This window comes from Astatotilapia calliptera, chromosome 23 (assembly GCF_900246225.1).
Source record: "Astatotilapia calliptera chromosome 23, fAstCal1.2, whole genome shotgun sequence".
Lineage (NCBI taxonomy): Eukaryota > Metazoa > Chordata > Actinopteri > Cichliformes > Cichlidae > Astatotilapia > Astatotilapia calliptera.
In genome coordinates, this window is record NC_039323.1 from 31397064 (window position 1) to 31413117 (window position 16054).

General features: G+C 41.0%; 1 protein-coding gene across 1 annotated transcript in view; it reads right to left on the bottom strand.

Moving 5' to 3' along the window:
* nid2a (nidogen 2a (osteonidogen)) overlaps positions 1-16054 on the bottom strand; it is a 51346-nt gene that overhangs the window by 12004 nt on the left and 23288 nt on the right. Inside the window, exons 9-21 of the mRNA XM_026158608.1 lie at positions 15984-16023; positions 15540-15649; positions 15310-15443; positions 14296-14407; positions 13772-13972; positions 13461-13691; positions 4916-5056; positions 3387-3515; positions 1744-1869; positions 1212-1345; positions 1014-1119; positions 513-646; positions 252-357 (exon numbers count right to left, since the gene is read on the bottom strand). Of these exons, the coding sequence (XP_026014393.1) occupies positions 252-357; positions 513-646; positions 1014-1119; positions 1212-1345; positions 1744-1869; positions 3387-3515; positions 4916-5056; positions 13461-13691; positions 13772-13972; positions 14296-14407; positions 15310-15443; positions 15540-15649; positions 15984-16023 (1704 nt within the window). The remainder of the gene's footprint in view (positions 1-251; positions 358-512; positions 647-1013; positions 1120-1211; positions 1346-1743; positions 1870-3386; positions 3516-4915; positions 5057-13460; positions 13692-13771; positions 13973-14295; positions 14408-15309; positions 15444-15539; positions 15650-15983; positions 16024-16054) is intronic.

Here is a 16054-nt window from a genome sequence, read left to right on the forward strand (position 1 = left end):
CGATGACCAGGTTGTTGAATGCACACAAATCAACTAATCTCTGCCCATTATCATTCATCACTCCCAGCCCATGTATCCCTATGATTTGTTCATATCCTGTGTTGTCAAACCCAATCTTGGGTTCACATTAAAATCTCCCATAAGGATAATGATGTCTCTGGTTCGGAACGCTAGATTGCTAACAAACAGACAGACAGAAAACCAAATAAATGGAACTGATTACATAAATCTTTGGGGGGGAACAGTCTCACCTGGTCTGTCACAGTCTACAGGTGCTGCACCAGGTGGAGTCCTGGTTCCTGCTCTCTCCTCTCCTCTACTGTCCACACACCAACAATAGCCAGTGGAGCCATGGCACTGAAATAAAGATGAGAAATACATTCCACTTTGGGGCATTTTGAACTTTATTTGATAAACAGTGAAGAGTTTTCAGACATGAAAGAAGGGAGGAACAGTGGCAGAAGAAACTGTAGTTATTCACTAAATAAATAAATAAAAAGTCACAGTTTCACCTGCTGAGATAGATACTGTCCTTCTGCATCACACTGTGGTACATAGGCTCCAACTATAGGATATCCATCAGCACTGGTGGTCTTTACGCTGTCTCTGTGGTGCTCACAGTGAGTTTTAACATGCTCTGGTTGATCTGAAAGAGAAACAAAGCACATCTAAACCTTCCTGTGTCAACTCCAAATAAACCTGTAAAATACTGGTGGCCGCCAGTACTACCCCTCAGCTTCATAGTAGCTGCACCTGCATGCATCAATGTCAAAATCCTTGTTCACAAATAAGAGTTTTAGAAAACTTGACCTCTGACCTTTAGGTCAAGGTCACTGAGATTTGAACTCATCTGAGATTTTTATTAGATACACCTGTGGTACCAATCTGAAAATCCCATGTCGCCTTATTCTCGAGTTATTGCAGGGTGACAACAATACCCCACAACTTTTTAGGGCTGAGGGGTAATAAAACTAATCTGAATGAAGTACAGGACACTAGAATAAGAGTCTCACCTGGTCTGTCACAGTCTACAGGTGCTGCACCAGGTGGAGTCCTGGTTCCTGCTCTCTCCTCTCCTCTACTGTCCACACACCAACAATAACCAGTGGAGCCATGGCACTGAAATAAAGATGAGAAACACATTATTTAGAAGAACAAAATTAAGTTTTAGATGAAAGCCCAAAGCCAAACTGTACTAATTGGAGTTTCACCTGCTGAGGTAGATACTGTCCTTCTGCATCACACTGTGGTTTGTAGACTCCAGTTATAGGATATCCATCAGCACTGGTGGTCTTTACGCTGTCTCTGTGGTGCTCACAGCGAGTTTTAAGACGCTCCGGTCGATCTGAATGAGAAAAAAACACAAAGACAGAAAATTTAGGAAAAACAACACACAAACCAGAAAAAAGCATAAATTCATGAGTTGCAAGAGACAGTCTGTCAACATCAGAAGTTTCTGACTGGCAAAGACACGTGTTTGGAAAGTCAAGGGTGAACAGTTCAATTCCACCTGAAATCACAAAGCCCCTCTGGGGTTAAGGCACAAAGAGCTTCTAGTGTAAAGCTATGAACCATATCAAAACCCCTTGTCAGCAGGGACATATATTAGCCTTCGACACAACCCCTTCATGGTTAAAATCAGACTGAATTGGAGTCTTTGCCTTTAAACCAAAGGCATCTTTTGCAAAGGCACTGGTTGACTAGATTTAGCCCAGAATACAATATCCATGGAGTGCTACTGACCTTCCTGCTGAGAGCAGTAGAAACCATTCCCAAAAAACCCCAGCTGACACTGACACTGGAAAGATCCCAGTCCATTAATACATCTGGCATTGATGTGACATGGAGAAGAGCTGCACTCATCTATATCTGAAAAAAAGAAAAAAACAGAAGGAGAGAAAGGAGTCAAAAACCACAACTGGACTGGAAACTGCACTACCAATACAACTAAACACTCACACAAAAAATACTACCTGGCTGCTTAATAGATGTTATTTATTTCAGTGGTGATTTATCAGTAGTGTGATTATCTAAATGTAAAGTATTATACTTAGTTTTATTTTTTATTTTTTTGGGGGGGCTCAAAGAAAGTTCATCAAAAGTTCACACTTTTACGTGAAAGGAGGACATGTATGCGCGCACACATTCACAGACAGACACACAAACACACACACAGCCAGGACCTTGCTCCTCCACACATTCCAAAGCAACAAACACATTGTGCCATTGCTCCATTTGTCTTTCCCTTAACCCCCACCCGCCCTGTTTAATCTCACCCTGTCGTTCTCACATTAGTTCTGTTCTCACATTTCTCATCTATCCTCCCCTCTGCCTGTGTTTTCTAGCTTTTTGCAGCTGTGGATGAAGAAATGTTGTAGCTCTGCTTGGACAAACAAGTGAACCTTTTCCAAATATTCAACTCATTTTGGAACTTGGAGGACAAAATGCTCCGAGAATACTTCTCAGGGGGACAGTTAGTCCAGCTGACAATGGATAAAATGCAACAAAGGCAGAATGGAAGAATGATGTGTTTGCCACAAAAAATATGTGTGCACATATTTGGTTAAAATTTGCATTTGCATCAAAGGTACGGTATGTGAAAGCAGACAGGATGCCACAGCTTAAAAAGTCAGCAGAAACCAGCACATTTCTAAGCAGAGATTGATCAAACTGACACGGTGTTATGGCTTTCAGTTGATTTCTTTGCACACAGGGGATATTCTTAAGTGGGATTTCTGAAATGCTAAACATTCGGTTTAGTTGAAATTAACTGTCTGTTTGCTGAAGCTAATCATCAGCCCTCCACCACCGTCATCATCATCATCAACCGAGGGACTGGATCCTCTCTAGAGAAGCAACTGAATAACACCGAGCGCCACAACACCAGTCACCTGGCTAGCCAGCTGACAAATAGTGAAAATTTTCAAAATAAGAGCTCATAAGAAAGGGTTTTCCAACAATAAACTGATGATAGATGATGCAACACATGTCAGTTCTTATGCAGAACAACTGAAAATGTTCACACTTGTTGCTGATGATGTGATTAAACTGATAGGAGGCAGTTCAGAATGTGCAGGCTGCAAGTGTCGCAAGGAAGTTGATATCAGCCCTTAACGTAAACAATCTGGGAGACAAAAGACGAAGAATTCATGCAAGAGATAGCAAAAGAGGTGGACGAGAAGTAAAAGAACATAGAAAAGAAGCACAACATTTTTGGCTTCTAATGAAATTATTGGATACAGTTCCATTGATTGATGTCAAGTCATTCATGTTTCCCTCAGAGCAACCCGTAATAACTGATGAGATCTACTGACTTTGCAAAAAAATTTCCTCTCACATTTTATACAGATGTTTTGTGCATTTCTTGAAGGAATTTCCAAACTCACCAACACAGGTACGCCCATCGTAGCCAAATTCGTAGCCCCTCTGGCAGTGACAGCGGTGACTCCCAGGCAGGTTCACACACTCAGAATTATCCCCACATGTGCCCAAACCCTCAGCGCACTCATCTATGTCTGCAGAGAGGGAGACAAAGAAATTAGCTTTTCTTTAAATTTACAAGTCTGTAAATCAGGAATTCCTTGTCAACACATGTAAAAGCTGTAATTAGGGCTCATTACTGGTGCTTTTACTGTATAAAAAGAAAAAGCAAGGTTTCATAGGACTCTGTGCAGTCTAGTAGTACACCCTTAACAGCTTCTAAAGAATTAAGAGGGTAAATAACAGGCAGGTGCTTCCCTTGATTAAGCGATCATCACCAAGTTTGAGCACCTCTAGAAAAGCAGGGGTTTTGGCAGTTTGCTGTTCTGACACATCCAGGTGTGTGCTAACACGATGCCACAATCTTCCAAGAAGCAAATGTCTAAGGTCAGTACAACTGACGAGCTACAACTCAGACTCTACAGACCTCAGTTAGCATGTTAAATATTAAAGGTTGGTGGAGGAGTGATGATTCAGGGTTAATTTGCAGGACCTGGGGACTTTGTAGCCATTAAGTCGACCAGGATCTTCTCTGCATACCAAAGTATTCTAGACAAATGTCAGGCCATCTGTCTTACAGCTGAAGCTTGGACATACATTGGCTATGCAAAAGGATAAGGATCTCAAGCGTGCCAACAAATCTAAAACAGAAATGCTGAAAAAGAAAAGAATCAAGGTGTTGCATCAAACCATTCGAAGTCCAGATCTTTACCCGATTAATATGTGTGGAGGGACATTAAGAGAACTGTGCATGAACGAATGCCTGCAAACTTCAATGACCTGAAGTGACACTGCAAAGAATAATGAGCCAAAACTCCTCCACAACAACGTGAAATAATGATAAGTCGTAAAGAAAACAATTACTTCAAGTTATTGCTGCTAAACTGAGAAATGGTGGCGAGTCTTGTGCACATTTTTTTTCCTCACATGAATGTAAAATGCATTGTGTAATACAACATGGAGATCATCTGAGCAGAAAGGCGCACTGAGGCCCATCCATGAGAATTTAGGATGAGCCTGGGGCTTTCTTTGCTGTCAGCAGCGAAAAAGACCTGCTGCTGGGCTAATGACAGACCACACACCAGCTTGAAGTCCTGAAGGCCCTTTTAACTTGAAAATTAACCTTGAAGAGACGAATGGAGAGGAAGGATGAAGAAAAGAAAAGAAAAGAAAAGAAAAGAGTGATTACAGACGATTCTGCTCAACCAACCTGTACTTGACCCCTCTACACTGGCTGGACAGATGTTGATAAAACACAGAAACACTGTCTTGGACTTCGACATTTTGTATGCGACAGAAAACGCTAGACTAAACAAAGGCAGAGGAAGCACTCTGAAATGTACATAAACCATCTCATTGCTGCACAGTATATCCACAGAAGAATTCACTCTACGTGCTTGTTCACAGAAGGACTGACACAGACACAGATAGATACCGTAACAGTTGTGCCCATCTCCTGTATAACCAGTAGCACACTGGCACTGGAAAGCCAGGTCCTCTAACGGGATGCACTGGGCTGTGGTGTCACAGTCGTGGGTCCCGGCATAGCAAGGGTTGTGCAGCTCAGGGCCTGGAGCTTCCATTTCATGAGGGAAGAAAAAGAAAGGATTGTGTTTTTAATCACAGTGGATGCAACTTAACAGTGACCGAGAGTGACAGTGAAAAATTACTCTAAGATTCCTAACAGTGCTGCTGGAGAGAGAGGATCCGTTTGGACACCAGGTGTCTATGATTTTTAGGGTCAAGTACAATAACTCAGTTTTGTCTGAATTTAGAAACAGGTCATCCAGATCTTTATGTCTTTTATTCATACCTACAGTCTAACTAGTTGGTATTTGTCATCTGGTTTCATGGATAGATAAGCTGGGTATCATCTGCATAGCAGAGAAAATGTATGCTATTCCTTCTAATAATACTGGCTAAGGATAGCATGTATAATGTAAATAGAATTGGCTCTTGCAAGGAATCCTGTGGAATAATTAACCTTAGTGTGTGAAGAGGACTTCCCATTTACACAAATAAGTAAGCTTAAGTACTTTTTATATGCTAACTTTCATATAACTCCCTGTAACCAGTGTCTAATATAATTTCCTTATTTAATATAATATATATACTTCTGCCATGGTGGATTTTTCATGTTCAAAGTTTCATTTGAGGTCAGCCTTAAAAATAATTCAATATTTCTTCTATTTCAGACGTTATTTTGTCTTACACTGGCTCTGTATGATGACAAAGAGAGACCATATCCCTGTTATAGTCATCTCAGTCAAATTGTTTTGGCTATGGTTACAGAAGCCCCACCCACTTGCTGGTAAAACCTTCTGTTTAGGAGTAGCAGCCAATCAGATGAAAGATGGCCTAAAGAGCCAAAAGCAGGGAAAATGGCTTGTTTCAGGTAACCTGATGGAACTCATGCAAAGCTACTCTATTAGAAAAAATTGCTTGTGTACTGTCAGTAATGTCCATTTGATTTCATTTTCATTTTCTAGTCTTTCAAAGCACATTAAAAGTGGCACCTTCAACAAATGTTAAAAAAGAAAGAATTTAAAGAAGCAGACAATAACATTAACAGACATTAGAATCTGAAAATAAACTGCATTAGACATAAAAGAGCAACATTGTTAAAGCTGGTGTGAGAAAATTCAACCAGACAACCACACAAAATCTGCTACACACCAAATATCCTGAACTCAGATCAACTGAGGTCTGGATTATTTAGTGAAACTTCAGTGATTAGGGCAATGATTACAGGGCAAGTTAACCAAACACACATGTAAAATCACTCCAGACAAACTCCCACAGGACGGACTCCTCTTAGGAAGCAACTCCCTTCATGTTCTCTATGTTCAACATATGGACAAGCTTAGACGCATATGGGGGGGTAGACACATGGACAGAGGGATGAGTGAGCGGATGTGAGTTCAGGGTTTCTTCATACTGCTGCGTGGCTCAGACACACAATTTCAAAAACAAACCTCAGACGAATTTTGAGAAAATCAGAAATATAAACAAAAGAGCAAAGAAAACCATGGGGGAAAAAATAGAAATGTTAAAGATGAATAAATATGCTTAAAGTTCAAATTTGCTCTGTACAGCAGGATACAGCAATGATCCTGTTATAAGAATGCTCCAACTCTTATTTTTTTGTATTATTATAACTTTAACATTAAGCAATATTATAGTGTCGTTAAAACAAGTCTCAGCATCTTTGATCGATAACTTTGGTCTCGTGTCATGTAAAAATATTATCTAATGTAAAATACCCCACGCTGCTCAGGCATTCTTTAAATATTCCTTCTACCCACACAATTTAAATATTGGCCCAAATATGGAATTTAGATTCGGCTCAAACACAAACCTTCAGTGTCTGCATGGTTTCGCTTTTATTTCAAGGACATCTATAGTTAGTCGGCTCCAGTTGGCTGGGATGTAAAATATTCTCAGTTATGCACATGAACACATCTGTTATAATATCCGTTTTTAATAATCTTAGAGTGTTTCATGCTGGACTTTTGCTTTACTGTCAGCTTCATCATATGCCATAAACAACAACACACTTGCACATAAACAAAAACAAACATACACACACGCAGCTTGTTTTCATCTCCTGAGGCCAGAGAGCAATTTTGGCTCATTATCAGAGAGAGAGAGAGAGAGAGAGAGAGAGAGAGAGAGAGACCCTGCAAAGTCTGAATGTGGCGGTAAAAAAGGGGAGATGAGAGGGTGAGATACACATGGACTGTAGAAAAGGCTGAGGGATAATTAAAGAGAGAGAGAATGGGAGAAGCACGCACGCACACACACACACACACACACACATCATCATCATCATCATCAAAGTGGTGAGTGCAGTTTCCCACCTGTTGCTTTTCAAAAATCTCCTCCACACACGCATAAACACGTAGACACAAACAAACTGGGTTTATGCACTGGACACTTGAAGTCCAGCAACACTAAATCATCTGAACGCACTGAAAGCTGGATTTAAGTGGTTTATCGGGCTAAAAAAAAAAAAAAACCCGGCACAGCTAAGGAGAAAACTACCCAAATGAATCCATAGTGGTGTCAACAGTTAGCTAAAGTGAGGCTGCAAATAAAAAACTAACTGCAGGCATGGTGCTTAAAACATGGGGGCAATTAACATGTAGTTCTTTTAAAATATGCAGCTTTGGCTTTTGCACTACGGGGAATGTACAACAGGGGCCCGAGTCTCATTAACAGACTCAGACTCTTTAAAATGACGAGATGTTTGTTCAAAGCAAAATCCAGATAAGTAAGATAAATATGAATCACTTTAGGTCTAAAATGCTAAATTGGCCACAGGTGTGAATGCGGGAGTGAGTGTGAGTGCAAATGATTGTCTGTCTCTGTATGTTAGCCCTGCGACAGACTGGCGACCAGTCCAGGGTGTACCCCGCCTCTCGCCCCATGACAGCTGAGATAGGTTTCAGCGCCCCGCGCGACCCTGAAAAGGATAAGCGGAAGCGAATGGATGGATGAATCATTTTAGCGGCACCGTGGCATGGTGGGGTCTTTCTGTGCGGAGTTTACATGTTCTCCCCATGTTGCGTGGGTTCTCCCCGGTTGCTCCGGCTTCCTTCCACAGTCCAAAGACATGCAGTTAGTGGGGATAGGAAAACACTAAATTGCCTATGGGTGTGAATGTGAGTGCGAATGGTTGTCTTTGTCTATCTGTTAGCCCTGAGACAGACTGGTGACCTGTCCAGGATGTACCCTGCCTCTCACCCTAAGACAGCTGGGATAGGCTCCAGATGGATGAATAATTTCAAATATTTACTTCAAAACTATTTACTCCAATACTTTAAATAACAGGTGGCTACATTAGATTAAATTAAATCATTGAAAATAGGGGGCCCTCAATAAACTATACCACAACTAGTTAATTTGCAGTTTAATAAAGCGTATGACAGGTTTACCTGTCAGTTCAGCGTCTTTTCTTCCACAATTCTCATGACATCACTAGTCAGCTATTCTACCTGGCAACCCCCATTCAAGACACCCCCCACTCCACAGCACATATGTATGCCCTCTGTGTGACAGGCTCATACTTAACCCATGTTTACAAAATCCCTTATCCCCAAAAGCTCTTCCAGCTGTGGTCTGGGTGGATCATTGTGTGTGAGCATGTGCATGTGTGAGATATGTCATCATAACGTTTTTAATCAGCGTGCTGACGTCTCAATGACAGATTCCTGGTCTGAATCCAAAAACAAGGTGGTGGTGTCTGTCTCAAATTCTTTTTCAGACTTCTTTTTCCCGTCATCTTACAAGGTCACGTATCCAACTGTCACTATCTGCTTTTCAGCAGACAAAGTGGGTAAAGACAGCACAACTGCTGCATGTTGACAGAAAAAGAACACAACACATGTTCTGTCCTGTATTTATATATCTATGAACATTTTTTCTTCCATTATTTTAAGGAGAGCAGATGAAGGTAATGGACATAAAAATTAAAAACAACGCGGGAAAAATTGTTGAAAAACTTTTCATCTAATGTAACATAATTCATCTAAAAGGATCTTTTCTTTGGCTTAGCAAGCCACAAAGACCTCTGTGATTCTCAAAGTGCTTGATTTACCATTCACTTGGGTGCAGTAAAGCTTTAACAACGATAAAACTGTAAATAGAAAAGATAACATCAAATATGCCTGTCAACCACACACACTCCCCAAACACATTCAAATCCAACCCATACCTTGGATATCACTGGACCTAACTGCCTACAGTTACTATTCTGTGACCAACGCAGCGAAAAGTAGCTAGCAGCTAATTTCAGGTTTACCTTCTGTAGATCATTGATTATTGAATCATTAAATGATTGCCAAGCAATATTTGTTTATGAGACCTGCCGTAACTGTGGTCCAATAGCATGGTGGCAGGAGTTTTGTTTTTCCGGTACTGGCATTGTGTTTTAACGCTGGGGTACGCATTAAAGTTTTACAGCGGACTAACATCCAGAGTGATCATTGGCTTGTCGCATCACATGAGAATGCTACACCTTTTATTAGTAAAACTATATTAATGTCCATTCCATCCATCCATTCGCTTCCGCTTATCCTTTTCAGGGTCGCGGGGGGCGCTGGAGCCTATCCCAGCTGTCATAGGGCGAAAGGCGGGGTACACCCTGGACAGGTCGCCAGTCTGTCGCAGGGCTAACACATAGGGACAGACAACCATTCACACTCACATTCCCACCTAGTGGCAATTTGGATTATCCAATTAACCTATCCCCACAAGCTGCATGTCTTTGGACGGTGGGAGGGAACCCACGCAAAAACACAGGGAGATCATTCAATTCATTTCAATTCAATTCAATTCAATTCAATTCAATTCAATTCAATTCAATTTATATAGAACCAAATCACAAAAACAGTTGCCTCAAGAGGCTTTGTATTCTAAGGTAAAGACCCTAAAATACTACAGAGAAAACCCCAACAATCAGATAACCCCACTCTCTTTTAACAGAAAGCAGATGTCTTTGATTTGTCTTCCTCCCCTCACCCCCAACCGGTGGTAGCAACGTCTGCCCCTCCCTAAATTTCTGGTTCTGCCAGAGGTTTCTTCCTGTTAAAAGGAAGTTTTTCTTCCCACTTTCTCCAAAGCCTTAGCTAATAGGGGGTTATCTTATTGTTGGAGGTTTCCTCTCTAAATTTTTAGGGTCTTTATCTTACAATATAAAGCCCCTTAAGGCAACTGTTGTTGTGATTTGACATTACGAATAAAATCTAATTAAAATGAATTGAAGAAAACTCCAGCACAGCCAGGCTCATGGAGGTACAGCCATCTGTTGTGACTGGTTGGGGAGGGGTAAGAAAGGAAGACTGAACCAAAGAGACAATGTGGAAGTCAGCCAGAGATTAACAGTAACTAATGATGAAATACGATGCTGTGTTCCAAAAGGTTGATTCTGTTCATCTGGAGGTAGCGTTTTCAGTGGGAGAAACGTTTCGTCACCCATCCAAGTGACTTCTTCAGTCTCAGCTGACTGCAGGTTTCCCCAAGCTTATAAACAGCACATTTGCATAATGACTGAAACCAGCCCACTGAAGGAACAATGGGCTGTGAGGTCAGTTCCTTGATCATTAGATTAAGGTGAAGAAGAAGAAGAAATGCTCAGTGCACCATGGGAAACCCCCAGCAGCCTAAGTCTATTGGGACGTACCAAGGGAGGGTTCAGTGTCACCTGTCATCCAATCCTTACTATAAGCTTCATCAAAAGGGAAAGTTTTGAGCCTAATCTTAAATCTAGAATAAAGGTCGTCTATCTCCCAATTCCAAAGTGGGAGCTGGTTCCACAGAAGAGAGGTACTTTTAAATACCCTCCTTCCCATCCTGGAGAGGCCATCCACAGTTTCTCAGCTGAGAACCAGAGACTCAGACTCTGAGCTGCTAATTGTCAGCCACTTCACACAAGTGGATCCAGTGTGAAAGTGAGTTTACTAAAACTCATATCCTCTGCCTCTTCATGGCTCCTAAAAAATTCTGTCCATAAAAGTTGTAAACATAGTCAGTTGTACCAATAATACTTTAATAATTATAATAATTACTAAGTAGTATTCCAAGCACATTACTTTTTTATTCCTAGGTTGCAGACGATAAGGCAGAACACAAACTTGGGGGCAAATTCCACAGAACCAGTTCTGGTTTGGTGGTTTTGGCTTGTGCTCTGGAAACAGAAGGTGCTTTTAAACAGTAAGGCAAATCTTTTTTTTCAACACTCTGAGATTTTTTTCCCCCACTCATGCTAAGTTCTCATTAAATTCTGTTGGCCTATCTACAGTTTTCACTCCTTGACCAGCTCTTTTCGTTAACTGTGTTAACACATGTCTGGATTCATCTGCAGCTGAATTCGTTAAAATCCTTAAAGACAGCTGTGACAGCTGTGACGTAAACTGTGGTTCAAATTATCCTTAAAAGGGTCTGGTGTGTCTGCACCATGGTAGACACTGAAGTGAAAATGGAGACATTATGACAACATTTTCTATGGTTTCAATCTGTAAATCCACAGCATGTGTTCTTAAACCTGTGCTCTATCCAACTCTGTGCCATTGGTTTGGCTGAGGTTTCTGTGGCAACCCTGCAATAATTAATAGCTGAATGGTTAAAGGCTCTGGAAGAGAAGTCATGTTTCCAACACTGTAGGCGTTGTGACTGAAGCTGAAAGACTGAAGTTACAAAATATGTGGTACAACCATTCTCGGGACTAGTCTGGCTTGTGTTGTTGGTCCATCCAAGTTATAACATACAAAGAGCTGAAGTGAAAGCAAGTGTTAAAAATGATGGGACGTGTCCACTGCAGTCACTATCTGTGGTTTTCATTTTGTATTTTTTATTATTATCTTTGATGGAGTTTTGTGTGCTTCTCTCTTTCCTCTGGCGAACTCTGTTGCGGCTCCCTTTGCTGTTACGGCCCACTTGTCAACCAGTTAGCATTCGACAACAGACAGCTTGATCTGCATCCAGCAACGTGCAGTTGGGGTTTTGGAAGACTGCACAGGAAGATGTTTGCGGTGGGTGAAAACCCCTCACCAGAAACTGTCCATATGGAATGCCATACGCAAACAGACACAACTGGTAGATCATAAAATACACATGACAGGGATGGTCTGAAATCCATTTAGCCATTAGAACCATAAGATTTGTTGATTTAAAACTTTAAATTGTTTCAGTTTGGAGAACAGCCTGTTTTTTTGGTCATCATGTATGACTGTATCATGTATCAGAGTATCTAGTAGATGTTTTTATGACAGCTTGCTGGGAAACAGTTTACATAATGGCAGAATTTACTGCTGTAGCTCAGGAGGTAGAGCAGGTCATCTACTGATTGGAAGGTTCGATCCCTGGCTTTCCCAGTCTGCATGCCAAATATCCTTGGGCAAGATATTAACCCCAGGTTGCTCTCCAATGCGTCCATTGGACTATGAATGTGTGTGAATGGTAGTTACTAAGGAGTTAAAAGCATAGAAGACAGTGCTTGTGTGAACGTGGCATATTGCATAGAGGGTTTTGAGTACTCTAGGAGAGTAAAAAAGCGCTATATAACAATCAGTCCATTTACCATTTAAAGAAAAATCTCAGCTCAAAAACTGTCACAGTTATCGACAACTCCAGTCATTAAGTGAACTGCAGTGTCAGTTATCTTTTCATGAGTTTAGGTTCATAAAATGTGTGCAACCTTGTAAACACTGTCCATTGTACCATGCGTTATTTATCTTATATTACAAGTAGGGGAATGGCATGTGCACTAAATACCTATATCTATATACCAAGTATCATGAAAATGATAACTTTTTCACTTTTGGCACAAAAAATGCCAGCTGGCCTGCTAACCACACCCATGCTGGCAATTACAGCGTAAAGAAAATGTAGTTGATTTACCGAATACTTTTATAATTTTATAACAAGGGGCAACTACTCAAGACAGTATTTTCTTATGTGAGCTTGCAATCTGTCTCTGTCGGCAGGGAAAGACAAATATTATTCCGAAACCAAACAGTCCCTTCATGAATCAAACGCCCTTTTGATGTGGGCCATAGCAATCGCTTGGCGAGCACATTTCTGTCTAGACAGGCTTCAGTAGACAAATTCTTCCTGCTAATGTTAGCTAAAATTTTATGTTATTCTTATTATTATTTATTGCTGGACAATAAATACTTAAATAAATACAGCACTTCAGGCTTTTAAACTACTGTTGTGTTGTGTTGTTGTTTGCTGTTTATGTGTGTAAATTTGTTGACTTGATTTTATAAGAACTTTGCATTACGTGTGGTCAGAGGCTTGACAAGTCGCAAATGTTCACTTTACTTCAGGTCAAGGCACTACTTGCTATGGTCGATTTAAGAAAACACTACCATGTTAAAACTCACACATTATATGAGTAAATATGTAGTATATACAGTAACTGGACCACCTGTGAATTGCTATTAAAGTGTGATCTCTGTAAACATAGTTTGTCTCACCTCTAACTGGGCTGATTTTGTTGGTGATGGCGTATCTCAGGATCCGCTCCTCCTTCACGAACATGACAAACACCCTCTCCATAAGGATCTGCAAAGTCTCCGGGGTGGCAGCTTGGTTGTTGTGTGGGCAGTCACGGTAGGTGATATTCTGTTTCAGCTGGAAAGAGAAGGACTCGGACCCTCGGTCTGCTGTAACCACTGAATACTCTCTAATAGAGGTGGAGGTTGCAACTGTAGAAAGAGAGATGGAGTCACTTTAAGCAACAAAAAGGGCAATCGAATGATGTATGCTGTTCAATCCTTGACTTTACCTGAGGGGTAGTACTGGTAAGTCTCTTTGAAGGGCTCCATGGTAACTTCAGCACCAGGAGGAAGGAAGGGCACACTGCCGCTGATTACAGTACCCACGGTTAGGTGGTTGTGGTCATCGAGGCCACGGGCCGTCTGAATAATTGACAAGCGCTGGTTCCCAGGGTAAAATACAACCTCTGCGTGACGACTGAACTCAGCACCTTGTAACACAAATAATCATCAATCTTTTATTTACTGGTTTATATATAACAAACATGCAGAAGCTACATTTCAGAAAAAGTGCAGTGTCTACAATAGTTACACACTAACACAACCACACAGCTGTTTCCCATTAGTGAGGGGAGGGGGAAGACTGATATCACATCACATCCCTGGAGACACTACATCTGGCTGGGAGACCAGAAACACACACATGCAAAGAAACAGACACACGATGTCCTTGCTATTAAGGAGTTCCCTCATGTCTCTCCAGAATGTCAAGAGTCAGGACGTACAAGGCAAAAAACTGTGCAAACATGTTTACCTGTCAGTTTGAATCCCGCTTGGCTATTCTGCAGCTCCAAAGCAAACAGCCATCCAAATAGCTCTCCAATGGGTGCAACTGGCATCAGTGCCCAGCCCACTGGTTCTGGTACCTGATCAAGAGGGATAATGTTTGCTAAGTTGACTAAGTTTACATAAATGACGCAAGACATTAAGATGTTCATTTTTTTCAGAGGCTTTTTAACCAACATATTTCAATTTCCTTTACTTAAAAATGATTAAATCCAAGGTGGATTTGAAAAAATTGTGGTTGAAAAAAATTCGAATCGAATTCCCCCAATGGACACTATATCAGGTGTTTGTGCTGATATGCTGTGTTTGGTTTCCTCCTTATTTGGTGTTGTGCATTATAGCCAAACTTTAGTTTCATCCATCCAAAGAACATTGTTTCAGAAGTCTTGTGATTTGTTCAGATGCAAAGTGGAAAACCTAAGCTGTGCTGTCATGTTCTTAGAGGCTTCCTCCTGATAACACTTCAAAGCAAACCATACATGCACTTTTTTATTAAATAACGATGGTATCATGACATTAAACATTGATGGACTCAGACTCTACAGGCCTCAGCATGCCCATGTAGTTCTTGGTCTGACATTGGAATGAATTCACTGGGATTTCCATTATGTTAACACACCTCAATGCTCCAGACCAGCAAACTGACAAAACTTTTATAGAGGTGCTCAAACCTGCTGATGTCAATTAATCAAAAACATTCGATTAGCCAAGTATTCGGGTTACCCTCTTAATTCCTGTGGAAGCAGTACGGGTATGCTTAGTTTGTCTCATGACTACGTGCAGTCCTCTGAAAACGTTCTTTTTCATGACTGTAAGTTAAACCTTGCTCCTGATCTCCTGATCTGATAAGTTAGCCCCACTCTGAAAGCTTACCAGATTGGTTCCTTAAATTTGTTATGGAAAAAGTACTGGCTGCCTTAATCTTAATTACAATATAGAAGAAGCTTGTACACGATTAATGGGGCTGTTTTTCAGGTTGTACCTCGCTGATGGCAGTATACGCCCTCCCGTCTCCCACCACGATGTAGGCATGGAGATCAATGTTGTTCAGCGATACTGGAGTCGATCCCACATACACAGTACCGCTCACCTTACCGCTAACACGCTGGGGGGCACCTGGATGAGCAGCACAGAACGCACACAACAAAGCAGCTTTAATATGTAAAGACAACCAATGGGCACAGCACTTAGAAAAAATGGCCAAGATCTAACCATCAGGCAGACACTGGCGTCCATTTCCATAGAAGCCTGGTTGGCAGTGACAGCAGAAGCCTGTGGCATAGTCAGTGCAAAATGCATTCTGGGAGCACTGCTGCAGGAATCTAAATGAGAAGGAGAAAGTTGTAGTTTTAAGTACGATCGGTGCTTTTTTGATATGTATTCATGGCATCAGACAAGGCATGAGAATGGACAAGTGTCAGATCAAGCAGACACTAACTTAAAATATTATTTCTGCAGGAAAGAGCTTTTCTTTTTTAAGAAAGATCTTCAGATTCTGAGAAAGCAACTTTTACTCTTTACACTGTTTTGAACAAATCTCAGTGTTGTTAAGACACCTAACAAAGTTGTCTTTGATGTCTTTTCAATGTCTTACCAACAATGTCTGATTGGCTGTGTAGGTAAGCAAATTAAATTGCATGTCTACTCTTTACATACCTGGCACATGTTTCCTTATTCTCTGTAGTATATTGAATCACTATGAGAGAAAAAAAGTAAGATTAGAGGAT